At 49.6% G+C, this 20,065-nt stretch overlaps 2 protein-coding genes across 6 annotated transcripts in view; one reads left to right on the top strand and one right to left on the bottom strand.

The window, feature by feature from the left end:
- Positions 1 to 565: 565 nt before the first annotated feature.
- On the bottom strand, positions 566 to 3,758 carry NKX1-2 (NK1 homeobox 2). 2 transcript variants are annotated; one of them, XM_062635198.1, is made up of 3 exons: positions 3,464 to 3,758; positions 3,201 to 3,362; positions 566 to 2,321 (listed from the first exon to the last, which is right to left on the bottom strand). In XM_062635198.1, exons 1-3 carry the CDS (start codon positions 3,690 to 3,692, stop codon positions 1,753 to 1,755), a joined length of 960 nt encoding a protein of 319 aa, XP_062491182.1. In that variant the 5' UTR covers positions 3,693 to 3,758; the 3' UTR covers positions 566 to 1,752. The 2 variants fall into 2 exon arrangements, with proteins under 2 accessions (XP_062491182.1, XP_062491183.1); XM_062635199.1 differs by lacking the exons at positions 3,201 to 3,362; positions 3,464 to 3,758 and adding an exon at positions 2,987 to 3,154.
- Positions 3,759 to 7,017: 3,259 nt separating this feature from the next.
- LHPP (phospholysine phosphohistidine inorganic pyrophosphate phosphatase) overlaps positions 7,018 to 20,065 on the top strand; it is a 74,067-nt gene continuing 61,019 nt past the window's right edge. For all 4 annotated transcript variants that reach the window (XM_062635204.1, XM_062635202.1, XM_062635200.1 and 1 more), the window contains exons 1-3: positions 7,018 to 7,170; positions 18,571 to 18,758; positions 19,429 to 19,582. In XM_062635204.1, the coding sequence (XP_062491188.1) occupies positions 7,052 to 7,170; positions 18,571 to 18,758; positions 19,429 to 19,582 (461 nt within the window). In that variant the 5' untranslated portion in view covers positions 7,018 to 7,051. The remainder of the gene's footprint in view (positions 7,171 to 18,570; positions 18,759 to 19,428; positions 19,583 to 20,065) is intronic.

Below are 20,065 nucleotides of genomic sequence, written 5' to 3'. Positions count from 1 at the left end.
TAAGGTCCCTTCCCAGCCTAAATCTTTCTTTGAGTCTACAATTCCATGATTACAGGCAGCCAGCAAGGGACAGCAGGTTGTTGGCAGCGTTGCATTCTGATGGTGCAGACACCGGGATTGCCTTTTCAACGGCAGCTCTGGCAGTACACTGAGTGGTTGGAACAACTCCACCTTTTGTAACTCTAACTTCAACCAAATTAGAGTTTAAAAGTTACTGTAATTAACCTGCAAGTAAGTACATTCATACAGTAGTTACAACTTCCATATCCATGACCTGAGGCAACTTCGTAGCTTTGCAAACAGTGAAGAAGAAACTGATACCTCCCCTGTGGTGTGGAAAGCCAACTGCATGCCATTCCTGTTCCCCAAGGCTGGCTTTGTGGGTTCCACACCTCTGCTCCCAGCAAGCTGGAAGTCAGGAAGGTGATTTTGGGAAGAGAGGGGTGTCCCATGAAGCCCCCCTCATAGCCAGGGCATCTGCACTCAAGGACTGTATCTGCACTCAGCTGCCCATGAAGCAAATACTGCTTCATCCCAGTGCAATTAAAACCAATTAAACACAGAATAATTTAAAACCCCTTTTTATTTAGACAAACACAAGAGCCAGATAGGATTTATGAGCTCAGTTTTTTTGATTGGAGAGCCAATATGTACTTTAAAGCATCGCAACAGACTGAGAAGACACAGTCTTGAACAGTGTGTTGCAATAATGTGGAGAACTGCATGAGACAGACTTTTTTAAACCAATTACTCCCCATCCACTCAGGGACAGATAACCCCCCGACAGAATTCCTTTTCATCCCAGTGCTTGGAACGATGAAGATGAAATGTGATTTTCCCTTCTAATAACCACTCCAAACAGCAAAAGAAGAAAAAACCTGTGTTTCTGTGTTATGGAAAATAGGTCTCGGCATGCTGGAACCTCTGTGTTTCGCTTATTTTCTACCCCAAATGCCCTATTTTTAAAGGAATGAATAATGCAGTCGTGTTCTCTGAGTTATGGTTTCTTTCCTGCCTCATTTGCTGTGTTAGTACAAGAACAACTGTTCTCTGCAAAAAGAGTGATCTTCAGACATCTCATCCAAAACCTTTCAAGTCACTGGGAATGAGCTGAAGGGAAGAAGTCCCACGGACCCACAGGCAGATTCCTGGCTCATCGCCCAATGACACAGAGCTGCAGTTCCATCTCTTCTCAGACAGAAAGGAAAACTCTTCTCCAGGTAGGAGACCAAGTGTATGGCATGTAGTTTTCAGGTCACAAGTCAGATAGGAGAATAGAACAGGGGTCAAACAGGGCACAACTGAGTCGAAGGAGTGAATTCAGAGCAAACTCAGAGCCAGGAGACATTTTCACTGGTGAGCATCCCTGGGATTTGAAACGTCCATGTTCACCATCACCATCAGCAGGGTAACAGCAGTGGTCAGGAGTGCTCCCAAGCCCTTGAGAGTTGAGACATGTGCTAACAAGCCAAACATCAGCGAGGAGTGCTTTAAAAACCAACTCAGAGAAGAATCTGGAGGGAATTAGTGCAGGGCATGTGTAAAGAGAGTCACTGTTCCCATCTCCAACACCTATAATTACATCTCAAATGTGCTAATAAAATCCAGCGGCTTTTTCTCTTTGTCAGTGTGCCTTAAACATGCTGCTGCGACGCTTAGAAATGAACTTTCTTACACTTGAAATCACCATGCAACCACCAGAAGGGAGGGCGCTGAGACCCGCACCTGGCCTCGGGCTGTCCCGCCGCCGCCTCAGAGGTGCGGGGCGTAGAAGGGGCCGAGGAAAGCGGGGCCGAAGAAGGGCGTGAAGGCGCCGGCGCCCAGCGCGAAGGGGGCTGCCGGCGGCACCAGGACGTTGGCAGCCGCGTAGGAAGGGAAAGTCTGGAAGGGCAAAGCGCCGGGACCCGGTGGGCTGGGGCTGCCGCCGCCCGTCACCACCGCCGCCGCGGCCGTCGGAGGTGAGGATGGGGCCGCCCCGTCGGCTCCTGGGTGCTGCTTCTTCCACTTGGTCCGCCGGTTCTGGAACCAGATCTTCACCTGCGTCTCGGTGAGGCTGAGGGACAGCGCCAGGCTGAGGCGCTCGCACACCGACAGGTACCGCGTCGCACGGAACTTGTTCTCCAGGGCCACCAGCTGCTCGTAGGTGAAGGCCGTCCGCGCCCGCCGCGGCTTACCGCACCCCGGCTCGGCCCGCCGCCGCCTGCCGCCCCGCGGCGAGCCCGGCTCCTCCGCCGCGCCCGGGCGAGCTCCGGACCCGCTGCCGTCCGCGGCCGGACCCTCCTCGTCGCGCTCGGTGCCGCTCTCCAAGGCGGGGTACGCATCTAGGCGAGATGGCGGCGCTGGTCAGGGGGGTCTGCGCACCCTCCTCCCTCACCTCCCCTCAGACACCCCTCGGGTCCCGGCTCTGCTCCTCCGACACCCCCCAGAGCCATAAAATAAGAGAAATCGTTAAAACAAGATAAAGGTAAGGCGAAACACCCCCACCCCCCCCACGCCCCCCTCCCCCCCGCGCTCCCCGCTGTGCCACTGCACCCGCGGTGGGGAGGGGGAAAGCGGCGGTATGGATTTCTTACCAATTAAAAAAGAAAGTTATTAAAGTCCCCCTTGTGAAGCGAAATAAATCCCCTCCTCCCTCCCACTCCTCCCCAACCCCGCGCTAATGGAGTTTCAGATTTGCGAGGGCCGGATCGATAGATGTCATCTATTAAAGGTAAGTTTTAATCGAACAATATTAGGATCAGGCTGGGGGAAGGAGGTTTGAAGTGGGCACCTGCAAGCTGCGGGCAGGAGATAGGCGGGAGTCGGTAATAGGATATCGATCAACGGGAGCTCAGGCATCCTCCGGTGGGAACGGGCTGAGCAATTACCCGGCCGGCCCGCCGGGGCAGCCCACCCCTCCATACCCATCCCCGGGCAACGGGGACCAGGGGCAAGAGCCGGGGCGGACATGAGGATGCCTCAGGAGCTGGGGTTGACGGACGCACACAGAGAACTTTTCCCTTCGCATCATCCATGCTTCAAATCCAGCTCCAGCCCCCCCTTCCCCCGCGCTGCCCGTTCCATCCTCCTGCGGGAGCCCCGCACTGGGATCCTGCACCGGGAGCGCACCCCGAGGAACCGGGAATGAGGATCCCGTCCGCCGGCGCCTCCACCTGCTCGCCCCGCCAGCACCGGCCGGAGAAACTCGAGCGCGTTCCTACCATGTGCCTCTAGTTTATTCTTCCCGCTGCCGAGAGCAGCAGCGTCTTTTCCTACTTCAACTCTTCCCAAACTTTCCTCCCGTTCTCCCGAGCGGGGGGCGCTGCCCCAGCTCCCCGCGGCCGGTTCGCGTCTCCTGCTGAATTTCTGAGGATCCAGGATGTCTAAGATGGAGAAGGAGATTTTATGATGGATGGGGGCCGCCTTGCCCCCGCGGTCCGGGCATTCCGGCATTCCCCCCCCACCCTCCGCGCTTCCCGGAGACCTGCTGGCTCCCAGCGCGGAGCCGGCGGAGGCTGCGCGGGGCCGGGCCGCCTCCCAAGCCGCACGGCGGGGAGCTGGGCGCGGAGTGAGCGCCGGGGAGGAGGGTAGGGAGGGGAGGGGAAGGTGGCGGAGGGGGGGGGGAACAGAGGAGGGGGCAGCGCAGCCATTGGCACGCCGCCCCCGAGCCCCCTCCCCGCCGGCTCCTTTCTTCCGTCCCTCAATCCCTCCATCCCTCAGTCACTCCATCACTTCGTCCCTCTGTTACTCCATCCTTCTGTCCCTCCATCCCTCTGTCCTTCCATCCTCCCATTCGTCCATTACTCCATCCTCCTGTCCCCTGTCCCTCCATACCTCACTCGTCTCATCCCTCTCTCCTTCCGTTTCTCCATCCCTCTGTCCCTTATCCTTCCATCCTCCCATCCTTCTGTCCTCCCATCCTCCATCCCTCCATGCTTCCATCCCTCATCCCTCCATCCCTCTGTCCCTCCATCCCTCCATACCAGCCTACCTGTGGCCAGGCTTTCCTGTTCCCTGCCGCAGGCTGGGCGGAGGGATGTGCCGGGGCAGACAGGAGCCCTGGCCCCAGGGCCAGGTCTTTGGCTGGCACAAGTGTGTCACTGCTCGTGGAGCCACTGTCCCCTGGGGTCCTTCTCCACCACCCCCCACCCCACTGACCTGCGTGCAGCCCCCAGCTGAGGAGTGGTCCTCAACCTCGTGTGACAAAGGGACCGAGAGAGGAGGGACAGCTCCTGCATCCCTCCACTGCTCCAAGCAGACTTCAGGATCAAAGTGCTCTGCTCTTTCAGATGGAAAATGTTTTTTTAACTGTTATCTAATATCTATTTTAGATTAGATATTAGGAAAAAATCTTCCCTCTGAGGGTGCTGAGGCACTGGCACAGGGTGCCCAGAGAAGCTGTGGCTGCCCCATCGCTGGCAGTGTTCAAGGCCAGGTTGGACATAGGGGCTTGGAGCAAGCTGCTCTAGTGGAAGGTGTCCCTGCCCGTGGCAGGGGGTTGGAACTGGGTGAGTTTTAAGGTCCCTTCCAACACAAACCAGGCTGGGATTCTATGAAACCAGAGGGAGAGATGAGCAACTCTTCATTTTGGGGCAGCTCAGGATTGGTTTGTTTCAGACCCTGGGCCGAGGGCTGGCCTGAACTCAAACTCAGTGAGCAGGCAGGGATGCTGAGGCACAAGGTGCTGGAGAAGCACTTGCCCCATGTGGCAGCCCCCTGACAGGTTCTCCTTGCCTTGAGACACTTCATTGTCTGTTCAAACTTGTAACTGGGACAGGGTGGGCAACAGCAGGGCCAGCCTCTGCCCTGTGCCAGTGCCATGGCCACTGGTAGCCAGCTGTGCTTATTATAAACTTGCTGGCAGTGTATTTCTGCACATTTGTATCTGCTCAGGAGGAAGCCTTTCCTTCTCCTTAGTGTCTGTTGGTGGTGTGAGTCAGGCTGAGGTGTGGATGAAGGAAGAGGCCCTCCTCGACTGGAGAAGGCAGCCCTCGGTGGGAATCTGCTGTTTCTGCTTTTACCCCTAGGAAGAGGTACAGAGCACAACCCTCCTCCTATAACAGGTGATCCAGCAGAGTTGGGATTCCTGTTTGCTATTGCAAAGGCACAGGCCTTAAGATAACAGGAAAACGAGAGCATGAAGATGTTCAGGGTGATGTAACTACAAGTAATTCATAGAATCCCAGGCTGGTTTGGGTTGGAAGGGACCTTAAAGCTCACCCAGTTCCAACCCCTGTCACGGGCAGGGACACCTTCCACTAGAGCAGCTTGCTCCAAGCCCCTGTGTCCAACCTGGCCTTGAACACTGCCAGGGATGGGGCAGCCACAGCTTCTCTGGGCACCCTGTGCCAGCGCCTCAGCACCCTCACAGGGAAGAGCTTCTGCCTAAGAGCTCATCTCAGTCTCCCCTCTGGCAGGTTAAAGCCATTCCCCTTGGCCTGTCCCTACAGGCCCTTGTCCCAAGCCCCTCTCCAGGTTTCCTGCAGCCCCTTCAGGCACTGGAGCTGCTCTCAGGTCTCCCCTTCAGGAGCCTTCTCTTCTCCAGGCTGACCCAGCCCAGCTCTCTCAGCCTGGCTCCAGAACAGAGCTGCTCCAGCCCTGGAATCAGAATACAGACATTTCTGGTTGAGTTTCTGTGCCTGCAGGAGCTGAGAAGGTAAATTGCAGCACTGAATTCGAGACATCCAAACATCACCGGTTTAACATGTGCACACACACCAACACACAGACATGCTTGTGCAGAGGCACACATGGAATCCCCCACCCTCACGGATCAGTTTTAGCAGTCTGTTTGAAGTTGATCTGTTTCTCAGCTCAAGCATTAAAATTCCACCCAAGTGCTGTCTTCAAATTACTTTGATGCTAGGTGGGTTTCAACCCTGACCTGTCCTGATGGCAAGTGATGGCTGTAACAAGCTGTGGATCAATATTCATAGCGGGTGTCCTGGGCTGATAACACCATCCAAGACAATGTTCGCTATCGGTGGAGACAGCTGAGATATTGCACCATTAGGAATGTTGTTTTAAATAACCTGATCCATTTCTGAGTCTATTTAATGAATTTCACAGTTTAGATATTATCTTTAAGGGAAAGCCAGAGGCTATTCCAGAAGCAGTGATGCAAATCATTTGTGCCAAGTCTCCTTGGATTTTCTTAAAGTGCACTATAATTCCACTGCAGATCCTTATATATTCTGGGAATTGTGGCATGCTATTGATAATGTTAGCCATAAGAAAGCATTTGGACTTTATTGAGGGGGGAAACAGTATTATCTGTAAAGCTGCATCACATTTGATAACATCTTATCTGTGATTGTGAAAGTCTTTACATGGCGAGACAGTGTTTTTTTCCTCTCTTGTCTGTCTGTATGAAGTAGTGGGCATGGATGAGAAGATGCCATCGAGGAAGCGCATGGCCCTGTCAGCATCCTGAGCCTTCTGCTGCCATGTGATAGGTGCCTTGCTCCCCAAATCCTGCTGCAGCCCATCCACCCCAAACTCACTCATATGAAGGTGTTGCTGAGGGTCAGGAGCCCCTCTAGGAGTGACAAAAGCAGGGTGGATTTTTAGGAAGGCATCCCCATGCCTTTCCACAGCCTCTGATCCAGGTGATGTCTGTCCTCAGGGACACGACATCTTCCCTGTGAGGGTGCTGAGGCGCTGGCACAGGGTGCCCAGAGAAGCTGTGGCTGCCCCATCCCTGGCAGTGTTCAAGGCCAGGTTGGACACAGGGGCTTGGAGCAAGCTGCTCTAGTGGAAGGTGTCCCTGCCCGTGGCAGGGGTTGGAGCTGGATGAGCTTTAAGGTCCCCTCCAACAGAAACCAGTTTGGGGCTCTGTGTGTCTGAGGGAGTTTATCACAAATCAGGAAGCCAACCCCACACTCACTACACCCGCCTGAGGTGCTTTAACGAAATGAACGCGTTAATTGCTGATGGGAGGCAGCCGCGCAAGGTGCGCATCGTTACACCGCCCGCCTCCGACTACATTTCCCAGCAGCGCCCGCGGCTCGCTTCCTCGGCTCGGCACCTCCCTTCGGCTCCGTTCGGGTCGGCTCCTCGCGGCGTGCGGACCATGGCGGCCTGGTCGCGGGCGGTGCGGGGCGTGCTGCTGGACATCAGCGGGGTGCTGTACGACAGCGGCGGGGACGGCGGCGGGACGCCCATCGCTGGCTCGGTCGAGGCCGTGAGCAGGTGGGTGACAGGCGGGGCCAGGCCTGGCACTGACCCCCTCACCGGAGGAGGCCGAGGCGGGGCCCGCGGCGGTTGTGTGAAGGGGGGGGCACTCCAGGCATGGCCCAGCACAGCCACTGCGGGCCCGGCCCTGGGCTGTGGAGCTGCACCCAGAGGCCACAGGATCAGGGTTACCCCCCCGGCTGCTCAGCCCCGTGTTTGCTGTGTGAAGTTGAGTGGGACAGCACAGCGAACGGGCTGGTATTAGGCATGTTTAAGGTGTAGGGGGGGTGTGTGTTTGCTGGGCTGATGGGGAAATGAACCGTGAGCAGCACCGGCAGCTCATACCCTGCTTGGGTTTTGTTTAGTCGTCATCACACATGCAGTGGGAGCTGGTGGTGCACAGGTCTGGCCTGCTCCCCTGGTGATCAGTTTTAAGGTACTGCCCACGCTGGCATGGTGCTGCTGTCAGCTTTGCTCCAGGCCAGGTTGGACACAGGGGCTTGGAGCAAGCTGCTCCAGTGGAAGGTGTCCCTGCGCGTGGCAGGGGTTGGAACTGAATGAGCTTTAAGGTCCCTTCCAACACAAACCAGTCTGGGATTCTATGATTCTATGAATTTAGGTGGGACTTCCCACAGAGAACTGACACCCCAGCAGACATCGAGAGCTTCAGTGCTGCCGTTAATGATTGCTCAGCTTCTAAGTGACTCGAAAGCAAAGTATTGTCATGGCAAGTTACTCACCAGTGCCCACAGGTCGTGAACCCTTTCACTTTTAGCTGGGTAGTGCAGTCCAGTTAACACAGGAGAAGTAACCATTGCTAAACAGCAGTGGTTTCACTTGGTGAAGTTAACTGACTGCAGTTAACTAGGTTGACTTGCTGGTATCAGCGCTGTTTGACCAGAGGAGCAGGATGGGGCCAGAGGAGAGCAATGGCCACAGGGCTGTCTTTGTTTAAAGTGAGGTATTGATTCCTGGGTCTACTCTGCTGGAGGAGGGAGGTCACAGGTTTCTGGAAGAGCCTTTGGTTCTCTGTGATGTTTCAGTAACCTGCTGCAGAGCATCCAGATCTCTTTCTTGTGGGGAGTGCTGCCATGTGTAACCCATTTGAAAGGTATGTGTCTAAATGCTGAACCCCTGTGAATTGCTGATTGCCTTCTTGGTGAGCATCTCTGTGGCTTCTGGGGCCCCCCACCACGGGCACACCTGTGGCAAGTGCTTTATCAAGCAGGGAAATACACAGCAAGAAATACTGAAATTGCCAAAATTGATCATATGAGTTTAGCTAAATATGTGCCTTAACATTGGTGGAGCCACCATGGAAGAGGCAGAATTGGGGAAGACTGAATGTACAGATGAGGTACGTTAGTGTAGGATGTGTTTGATGATAAGCTCACCAGGAGCTTATCAAGCTCAGCTTAACAAGTTCAGTGTGCACTTGAGCCCAGAACCCCCCCTGCGTGCTGTGCTGCACCCCCAGAGCATGAGCAGCAGCTCATGGAGGGGATCCTGTCCCTCTGCTGCGGTCTCTGGGGAGACCCCCCCCGCAGCCCTGATCCAGCTCTGGGGCAACAGCACAAGAGGGAGGTGAATCCTGTCTCCTATGGGACGGTGTTGAACACTTTGCGCAAGCGCAGGCAGGCGTTGCTCTGCCCCTTGTGAGCGTGTTTGCTGACTGCAGAGGGACAGGCACAGCCCGGGTTAAATTTCTCTGGCTTTCCTGCTTGTCCCGCTCAGATCCTCCTGGTAATGTTGCTTCTGCTGAGGCTGATGCGGGTGGTTTGTTGGTGGAAGTCTTCTGCTCTCCATCTTGCAGAGGAGCACATCTTCCTACCTTCCTTTCACGCACTTTCTGCTGGGACATGGCATATGCTGGGACCTCTTCCATGACCAACCCAAACATAAATAACAACTTCATAATAGCTGCTGGTGAGAAGATCATTCCTTTCACAACCATGACATACTCTACAATATCTGAACCACTTTTGCCATATTGTTGTTTTTTCTGTGAGGTTTTTAAACTTTATTTTATGCTGTGTTGCAGGCTGGTATTAAATAACTTTTGTCTCTGCCTTTGCTGATAACCTCCTGTGTGGAGGCAACATTAGCTGCAATTTGTCTTACAGCAATATTAGAAATACAGTGATGAAACAACAGTAAAACTCTGGCCTTGGGCTAAATGTAAAATATTCTGGGCTTTTTCTTGAAATCCTGGGAATGTGGCATTCATATAAGTGGTTCAGTATAATCAATTTCCTTGGGTAGGGTTAAGCAGCTGTATTTATCTGTCTCTTAGTTATGGTTCCAGCTCCCACCATTTAAGATTGTTATTGACTCGTTATCCTATTGCCTGTTGGTCATTAATTGTTGTGTCTGTGTCACAGCAGAGGTTGGTGGTTTCAGGCAGATGGATTTAAGCTAAAAACATCTCTTCTTTTAATGAATTCATGTCAATTACTAAGTCATAATTGCAAATAGCTGGGAACTTTAGAACTAGTTCATATTGATGTGATCTTTTGTTACGAGACATGTCTGAAATCCTTCAGTGCACATGTATAGGAGTCTTAAATGCTGTTTTGATCATTCATATTGCATTATGGACTCTCATAATATGACAGCTGACCTGTTCTCTTCAACTTGCTCTTGCTACATCATCTCCCACACCACTGCAGCAGTTACTACACGTTCTTACACTGAGTTACACAGCAGTGAAGGTAATAAGTAAACACTTTGATTTGCAGTGAAGCCATTTCCACTTGTTAAAACTATGCTTGCAGTATTTTCCTTGTTTTCAGCCAGATTCTGCAGTTATTGGAGTTTGTACCTGAGAGAGTAGCAATGTGATTTCTACCAGCAGAATTTGGCCAGTTGTATGTTTATGATGCCTGCAGGGGGGCGGTTCTCTCTTGTTTGAGAGAACAGCAGCAGTACAGTCAGGTGGAACAGAAAAGTGACTGAAGGAGCTGATGGACATCATCCTGACCAAGATGAGATCAGTAACACACTCCCCAGTGCTGTAGAGACTCTTCTGAGGAAAGCATCAGGAGTCACTATCAAAGCTGGTACAACTTGTGATGAAACACACAGTGTTACAACTGGGAAAGCTTTATTTATTGCTCACATGTCTGCATCACTCATCAATCTAAGTGTGAAATGTCTTAATGTTCGCTCTGCACTGACAAGGAATTGGTAAATCAGAGACCAAAAGGATGAACCACAGAGTATTTGTTGTACAGAGCAGACCATCTGTGCTTAAGTAATGATAAAGTGAATCCAGATCCTTTGTAACTCATCTGGACTATGGCAAACAGGCACCCACGTGCCTAAGGGCACTGGCACCCCTGGTTTGACCCAGAAGCCATGGTGCCAGGAATGTTATTAAATCCACCAGGGACTGCTAATATTAACTTTAGGTGGGGATATTGAGTGCTGGATGACTGGAAAATCCAAGAGCAGCTTGGTAAGATAATTTGGCTCTTTAAAACTTTTAAACCCATAATGTTTCTTGCTTGTTTAATTTACTGTGGCATATGTTTTAATGAAGTCAAATAAAACACAGAGTTAAATAAAACCCATCTCTGAGTGTGTGCAGTTAACTGTCAGACACGGTGGAGCAGATTGGAAAGCCCATGGACAAGATCAGAAAGCCCATCAGGGACTTAAAGGCTTCTTCTGGAGTCAGCCTTAACAGTGCCTCTGCATGTGCTGTTATTGTCTTAACTGATTTACACAGCATTGACATGAGGTGAGCTATTCACTTTTTAGCTTACAAATAGCAGGGAGCTGGTCTCTTACAAGACAGAAGGTGGTTAAACACCCATAAAAGATGTCAAGGCTCTGCTCTGTTATTTGCATTTACAACTGTGTGCTGATAGCATTCCCATTAGCATATCCATATGAAAAGCACACGGGAGTTGAACATTTACAACATCCTGTTGTTTGGCCGGTATAGTGCATCTGTTAGCACAACTTACTACAGGGTCCTTTAAAAGAGCAACGGAAATCTGGGGAGCAGGGAGGCTGAGGAGCAGCGGGACAGTCCTGTTGAAGTAGAATACCTGGAGAGTCTAACAAGGGGTAGGTTGGGAGGAGGACAAGCGGAACTGGAACTGTAAAGCAATTCAGCATGCAGGGGTTTGCCTGGGACAGTTGGGAGGTCACAAAGAGCCCTCTGAAAGTGTATGTGTGACAAGGAGCAGGGAATCTTTGTTGTCACAGAAGGTAAATGAAGCGTAGTTTAGCACAGTGCGTGCAGATGTTCAAAGTTTCAAGGCTCGCTGTGCCTCCAGGACATGCAATAGCACAGGAGTTGTTCCTCCTAGAAAGAAGCTTTGAAATAAAACCATACAAACTCTTGTGCAAATATCCATTTGTTTGTCTTTGCACTTAACTCTTTGCCCTTTCTAGCCATGGATCCCAAGGAAGGGTAGTGTCACTTGCCCTTTGTGAAGCCGCAGACACAAAAAGTTGAAGCACTTTGTCATGCAGAACCAGAAGATCCAGGTGTTGATCCTCAGTGGGTGCAGTTATCACTGCTTCATTCCAGTCTGTAACATTAACTGTGGCCTCAGTTTTCAGTGGCCCTTCCTAACCCATGTTTGCGTTCCTGATCAGCAGCGTTCATTAATTCCTTAAAAAGATCTTTGCCCCTGAAGTCGTGGGGACTCCAAGTGCTGTCTACACAAATTGCATGAGTAAGTGCTTATGCTTTTGGAATTTAATCATCATTAGGATCTTGAGCTACACAATTATGTGCTTTACAAATATTGACCAGCAAAGCATAATAGGAAATATTACAGTGATACCTACTGCCTACCTACCTAAGTGCTTGTTTGTCCACTACCTTGTGTAAACACTGATTAATCCCTGAAATGGGTGAGCAGCACTCTGCCTCGTTCTGTGCTTTAGAACTTGAGGCTTATCTCCGTTTACCACTGCAGTAGTAATTTTTTTCCCCTCATCTTTCCTGATTGCTGAGCTCAGCCTGGGATCTTAGAATTGAGCCTGATTCTTTGCATATCAGCAAAGATCTTTGCAGCAGCATCACCATTCAGATTCCATGCTGTCTTGGTAAGTGATGTTCCCAGATCAAAATCGCACTAAATTTCTTGGGATGCAGCTTGGTCTTTGAGCTATTGCAATGAAATATGTGGCGCTTCCTGAAGTAGATAAGCAGAACACCCAAGAGTGAATTCTTTTCTATAACAGAGGTGAAATGAAACCTTTTGGCAATTTACTTTCTGAGAAATGGAATGATTTACGTACAAATGGATGCTGTTTGTATATAAAGTAAGTTCAACTGTGACAAAGAGAACTTGGTGTTGTCTGAAATTTAAATGGAATAAAAAGCTGCAGAGGCAAAAACCCCGACTGCTTTTAGCACAGAAAGAAAGCTATTGCAATATGAGTCATTATATTGCAAACAGGCATATTTCAGACCTGTTCATCCTAACTGAATCCCCAAAGTTCACACTGTTTTCATGACAGCTCCAAAGTGGAGTTACCAAGTATTTAACATCCCCCTGAGTTTACTTGTGTTACAAAATACACCCAGATGTTTGAATCTACTCAGTGGTGTGTTGCTGTGATGGAACACAGCCAGGCACTACAAGGGGAGGTGAGAAGCCCTGATTCAGTTCCTGCAGCCTGGTTAAACCCTGGGACTGCTAGGGGTAATATCTTAAGCTAACTTGGTAACCTGCAGCAGCTAGATGCATCTTGTTACTGAATGGAATGGACCAGAAGGGTTTTCCTTCTGCTTTGTACTTCCTTCCTGCAGGTTCACTTCAAAAGCATATGTTATATTTATTAAATATGTAATTCTAGCTTTCACCCTTGTGGCATGTGGTTTACAAATCTGTGGGCAAATCTGTTGATCACCCTTCTGTTAGGCAGGTGGAATGTGATTTATGGTACTGGGTGGTTTGTTCAGTAATCCTGGCATCCAGTATTTGGTGGTCAGAGAGAGACAGCCTGTGTAGGGAGTTAGGGCAAAACAGGCTTTGTGGTAGGTTTGATGTACAACTTCCAGTATTAATTTCTACCTCTGCGAAATTCCAAATGATTGAAATACCTGAATAAAGCTTCCTGTGAGCTGCAATTCAGTGATTTTTTTCAGTTTTTGCTGTTAAACAGTGTCTCAAAAGTGATGATTCCAGAATCTTTAGTTTTATAACAGTACCATTCCTTATTTCACCCTTGCCCACCCTTAAATAACATTGGCCTCTTGTGACTCCTTCATTTGTGCCTATTTTCATGTTCATTCATGCCTTCATTCATGTTCAAAGGTACCGCCCTCCTCCTTTTTAAAGCCCTTTGGATTCCCTCCAAATTGTGCACTTCTGTACCTAGAAAAAGGTGAGCCATATGGGTCTGGGAAGGAAATTGTGCTTGTGAGATAGCAGATGTAGAGATGAGTTTCAGACACAGTAATCTAAGGGGGAGTGGGGGCAAAATGTGCTGTACGTAAGGATTTCTCAGGCCAGCCTTGCTATATGGAGCAGAAAGCTGGGCCACCAGAGAGCAGGAATGATAATGAGCTTGTCTGTACTCGGACATCAGCAAACGGGGACACCAGATCAGGGCACAAAAGCAGCATCAGGGAAGCCCCAGCAAGATTTCAGTGCTTTGGACCTACTGTGAGGGTGGCAGGAATCAGAAGAATGGGAAGGTTTTGCTTTCTTCCCCTCCCTGCCTATCTGTACAGGAGTATCAGCTTTCTCTTTTCCGTGTTAGCAAAGCCCTTTCCTGTAGAAGCCAGTGACCAAAGATGGGAATTCTTATACGATGTCGTTAGTTGCTTCTGCAACGTGCAGGATGATGCGAATTTTACAAGGAATGATGCCTTCCAGCCTGGATTCCAGAGCTGTTTCTCTTTTCCTGTTGGTGTCTTTACCTTTACATCATCTAAAAAGAACAGGTTTTGTTTTTTATGTGCCCAGAGGCTGCCCGCAAAAGTTGGCAAGGGCAGTTGGTGAAGTCTGCACAAGGTCAGCTGGGATGTCTAATAATTGTCTTACCACTTTACCTGTTATGGAACAATAATGAGAGTTTTTTCATTATTTTCGGGTGAGTGAACCTGGCAGATGCTGACAGGCAGCAGATGTGTAAAGTTCGAGGTGATTTGTAAGGGACCGGTTCATCTGACGCATGGTAATTGCATTGTGGGACATTGTCACTCAGCGTCGTGTCCTGCACCAGCGCAGCGAGGTAAAGGTCAGTTCAAAGAGCTGGTATAGCATGAGGGGCAGCCCAGGGCTGGCATGAAAAGCCCCATCTCCATCTCTCCCCTATACCTGTGCTCACAGCATGCCCGGAGCCGGGTGGGTGCCCTGGTTCATAGAATCATGGAATGGTTTGGGTTGGAAAGGACCTCAGGATCATCCAGTTCCAGCTCCCTGACATGGGCACCCAAGGCTCTGTCCAACCTGGCCTTGAGCACTGCCAGGGATGGAGCATTTACTCTGGGCATGCTGCGGCAGACCCTCAGCACCCTCACAGGGAAGAACTTCTTCCTTATATCTAACTTGAACTTGCCATGTTTCAGTTTGAACCCATCACCCCTTGTCCTATAGCTACAGTCCCTGATGAAGAGTCCTGCTCCAGCATCCTTGAAAGTTTTAGATTTAGGGATTGTGAGTGGTTGTTTTGGTCTACAGTGGGCTTAAACCCCTCCTCTGGGAAGGCTTAGGGAAAGTCTCCTTACCCACCTGTTGATTACATTGGTGTTCCTCTGTCTGCTTAGAATTTGGGGCTTGGAGGTTTCTTTTGTGGCTTGTTCATAGAATCATAGAATCCCAGACTGGTTTGGGTTGAAAGGGACCTTAAAGCTCATCCAGTTCCAACCCCTGCCACAGGCAGGGACATCTCACACTAGAGGAGGTTGCTCCAAGCCCTGTCCAACCTAGCACTAGGAGTGGTATGAGCAGTCCTGCTGGAAAAAGAGTGGGTTTGTCTGATGGTGAACCTGTTGATGGCCCTAAATGGGGAGCAAGAGGTGTCTTCAAGATGTCCACATCAGGTCCACACAGGGTCCCTGCACACAGAACTCGGTGCTGCCTGTCCATGTGCTCAGCTTGCTCTCTAATCAGGATTGATTTCTGGTGCTTCTGGAGGTTCAGTGGGATCTTTATCAGGCTGTGATGTGTGGAAGCCCTGATTGACTGGGTTTCCTGGGTGTGCCTGTGCTTCTGTAATACACATGCTGATAAACCTCTAATACCCTGGAGATCTTGATAAAATGTGTGTTGTGTATTGGATCTGCTGTTGCCTCTTTCTTCTGTACTTGCTGGTATCTAATCCCCTGCTCTTTATCTTACAGGACATCATACTATAGATTTTGTCCTTTATTATTCTCCTAAAAGCCCCGCACTTACCAACACTAGAAGTTGCAGTAGCTCTGCATGTGCTTCTTGAAGTATGAACCCTGGGTTAGCTCAGTTGCTCAAGGTTTCCCGTTAAGCTGGCCAGTTTAGGAGCAGTTTCCCCCATGGATTATAAACTCTCTGTACAAAGCATCTTGACTCTGTTGGGCAGAGACCTTCAAGCCATCTTTTAGTTTCTCATAGAATCGCAGCCTGGTTTGTGTTGGAAGGGACCTTAAAGCTCATCCAACTCCAACCCCTGCCACGGGCAGGGACACCTTCCACTAGAGCAGCTTGCTCCAAGCCCCTGTGTCCAACCTGGCCTTGAACACTGCCAGGGATGGGGCAGCCACAGCTTCTCTGGGCACCCTGTGCCAGCGCCTCAGCACCCTCACAGGGAAGAGCTTCTGCCTAAGAGCTCATCTCAGTCTCCCCTCTGGCAGGTTAAAGCCATTCCCCTTGGCCTGTCCCTACAGGCCCTTGTCCAAAGTCCCTCTCCAGGTTTCCTGCAGCCCCTTCAGGCACTGGAGCTGCTCTCAGGTCTCCCCTTCAGGAGCCTTCTCTTCTCCAGGCTGCCCCAGCCCAGCTCTCTCAGCCTGGCTCCAGAGCAGAGCTGCTCCAGCCCTCGCAGCATCTCCATGGCCTCCTCTGCACTTGCTCCAACAGCTCCACATCCCTCTTGTGCTGCTGCCCCAGAGCAGGATCAGGACTGCAGGGGGCGAATCCCCAGAGCGCAGCAGAGGGGCAGGATCCCCTCCATTGACCTGCTGGTGCAAAGCCTGACCATGCAAACTGACCGTGAGTTCTGCTATAAACACAAGAGGAAATAGTATTCCCCCTATGTAGCATTGTTAAAAGCTCTCCCCAATATTTAATCTCTTACTTAATAGTGGGTTGCTGATGTAGGTAGAGGTGCAGGCTCTGCTCATGGTCTCCGTGCTGAGCATTAAGGGATAGGTGTGTTCCAGGGTGTGTGTAATTGTGCACGTACCAGTCAGTGTGACTGTACTTTGGCAGAGAACTGGCAGATACTAGACATATAACTTTGAAGGAAAAGGTGGCTTTTCAATGCATCATTTTTTGGTAGAAATAAATCTTGTCTGGAGTTCTTGATGGTTTTTCCTTTGTTTAGTGTTCCAGGATATCTTGGAGACTCCTTTCCATGTTCCACCATAGGTCTCCCATTTGCTGACCAACTTGGCTTAATTCGTTGTAGACCTAACCTTATCCTAAGCATTTACTGAGCTCATTTGTTGAGGGAGTAATTACAGGTGGCTGCAGAGGCACGAAACAGTCCAGGATGTGTCCAGGCTGCTTCTGCTTTCCAAAGTGTAACTGGTTTTCATCTGAATACTGAGAAGGGATTTAAATCTGTGGTATAGGAAAACTGTGTCTTTGCCTTCACCAGGCTGACCGGGGAGGGTGTTTCGGCAAGGCAGTGGTTAGTGCTCTTCCTGGATTCATTCCACTGACCTTTAGGAAGAGAAGGAGTAGCTTCTCATTCAACAAATGTCTGCTTCAGGGCAGTTGTGCATCATGGGGTTTTTCTCCTAAGAGTATGCAGATAGGCTTTGTATTTAGAATAATACTTCTTTAACCATGCACACTCTGTGATAGTTTGTTACGTATCCAAATTCTGCTGCCTTGCTTTCTAACTGCAGCCGAAACTGTGTTTGGAATACAGATGTGGAATACTGTCATCCCGCTGTCGCACCGATTGCTCATTGTTCTGAGAAGGTCACATCATAATTCATTAACAGTAATTACTCCCTGCGTACCCCCTGCACTCCTTCACTCAATTGCTTCATTAACTTGTGAGTGAATCTCACATTCACCGCTCCGATCGATGAAGATACATTTATAATGTACAAGTGGATGCTATTAGTTACAATATATTAACTGCCTAATTTAAAAGAGAAAAGCTATCTTTATGAAGGGCAATTAACCACTAAGTGTAATTGATAATTCACATACCTCTGATTAGGAAAGACAAATAATAAGAAAGAAATGGATCACCAGTGTTATTGGAGAAGACACTGGCACGTGGTTGTAGCAAGCAGAAGGGGCTCTCTGGGTCAGGACTGGAGTTCTAAGGATCCTTTGATGGAGAGCTCATCACCTCATTACCTCGAGGTGGGTTTGGTGTTTGCATCAAGCAGCTGGGGTCATCTTCCTGAGCAAAGGAGCACAGCGTGCTTTGGTGTCTCGAGAAGCAGTGCAGGGGCTTTCCTAATAGAAAAGTCCTTTTTTATCCTAACATGAAGAAAAGTAATATTTTAACGAGAATTTGTAAGCCTAGCCCCAAACTTACCAAGGTAACTGCACCTGTACGAGCTCAGGTCCTCAAAGATAACTCTCTACAAATTCACACTGAAACTGACCAACTTGAGGCTTTTTAATGTATTTGAGGAGCTGAGTGATGCTCCCTTTGGAAAATATCTATACATTATAAACTGTGGTACATTTGCAGTGCTTCGGATTGTCCATGGCTACTTTGAAATGCAATGGTTCTCCAAACAGCTGACCACTCATCCTTGGAGAAGAGGCCTTTTTTGTGACATCCTCGCTAGATCACCACAGTTTGGGGCAGGAAACGAAGAGGGAGGACTTGAATGGGGTTGCAGAGTACTGATCCACAGGAACCTTAACCTCACTTTGGCCACTTAGGGCCATGTTTTCTTCCTTTGAGAAGCCATTTACCAGTAAACATTCATTAATGAATCACTTAGAGGTACCATATTTTTCAGGGTTACCCACCAAGTAACAGCAAAGGTGTTTTATGAGAGATTAAATGGTAATTGTAACTGAAGCCACCCCAGTGTTGATGTCTTTTTGACAAGGGGGAATGGCTTTTACCTGCCAGATGGGAGACTGAGATGAGCTCTTAGGCAGAAGTTCTCTGAACGTTTTAGGTGTGTCCTGGTCACAGTAGGAGATGCTGCTCCTGTTCTGGAATATCATCACTGCATGTTCGTTGTAATTACCCAAGTTAGGCGTGGGGCAGCAGAACTGATGCTCTGTGTGTAGTCAACCCTTCTCTGCTCTCTTTACTCAACAGGATCAAAGCATCTGGTCTGAAGCTTCGGTTCTGCACTAATGAAACCCAAGCGACCCGGGAGAAGTTTGTGAAGAAGCTCCAGGGCCTGGGCTTTGACATCTCTGTGGCTGAAGTCACTGCCCCAGCACCAGCAGCCTGCCGCATCTTGAAGGAGCGTGGCTTAAGGCCACACTTGCTTGTGCACAATGGTGGGGCAACGCTGCGGCAGATGCTGGGACATGGAGGGGGACAGCTCAGGGAGATGTGGGTCTTTGCGATAGAGCAGTGAGTTCCCATAGCTCGTGTGGGGAAGAGCTCCCAGATGCTGTTTTCCTACAGGGAAAAGCTTCTTCCTTAGTCATGAGAATGTGGGATATAACTTAGTGGTCTGGTCTGAGTGGGATCTCCATTGTGGCAGTGATAGAGTTGTGTTGGGAGGCAGCAAGTGCTCAGAGGAGTCTGCTGCTTAACCACAGTGACTATGAGGTAGGTGAGGTCTTTGTTACCATGACAGAGGTTTTAAGTTTAAAGTGTTTCCTGCTATGGAGTGTGGGTATGGAGAAAAGGGATGAATCCTGCTCTCACTGGTACACATTTTCATTTGGGTACCCATGTTTGCCTTGGGTCTGCTGAGACATGGGTGGCAGGAGCTAAAGTAAGGGTAGGAAATGGTTTATTTTGCTCTTTGTCATAGGACAGATGAGTAGCAGGAACCAGTGGAATAGAGGGGTCTGAAGAACACTTGATTAAGACTTGGATTTACTTAATCTTTTTAAAGCATTGTGTCATGGATGAAGTGAAACACAAATCTGGGGCGAAACAGTCAGTTCCAATGGGATCTGAAGTAGGGATTTGTGGTTTATTTTTTGCATCCTTTAGATCTTGTTCCTGAATTTGCTGAGCTTGATAAAGCAAACCCAAACTGTGTGGTTATTGGAGATGCAGCAGAGAACTTCACCTATGCAAACCTTAATGAAGCTTTCAGAGTTCTCATTGGGATGGAGAAGCCTGTTTTGATCTCCCTTGGAAGAGGGTGAGTTAAGCATCATTTCTTCCTCAAGTCTCTACAGCTTTTAATTCCCCCCCGGTGTCTTTGTAGTTAATGGAGGCCAGATAATTGTGTGGGCATTCACAGTACCGACTTCTAAGCATTTATCTATGTGTCTGGACTGGGAGGCTGATCTGCTCAGGTATCTGTCACAGAACAGTCCCTGGTGGGTAATGCAGTCAATTTACCTGTCCCAAGTCACTTACTTGTGGTCTTTCTAGGGGTGTAAGGGAAAACTGAAGTGATCACAGTGGAATAGGTCTCTAGAAGGTGGTATGGATGCTTGACATGAGCCACAGTTCAGCCCTGTGCTGATGCTTCCTGGGCACTGGAAGGTACTGAACTTGCCATGCCAGATCCTCCAGTTGACTTTGAAGATATTCATCAGTAGGGTCTGTGCTGCTACAGCACTGGGTGAGCATCCCTTGAATATCAGCTCTCAGTGGTCTTCTTTCTGTAGACAGTGCG

This window comes from Pezoporus occidentalis, unplaced genomic scaffold, assembly GCF_034315485.1.
Source record: "Pezoporus occidentalis ecotype Australia unplaced genomic scaffold, CSIRO_AGI_Poc_V1 ctg45, whole genome shotgun sequence".
Classification (NCBI taxonomy): Eukaryota; Metazoa; Chordata; class Aves; order Psittaciformes; family Psittacidae; genus Pezoporus; species Pezoporus occidentalis.
This window is presented reverse-complemented; position numbering and strand designations above follow the sequence as displayed.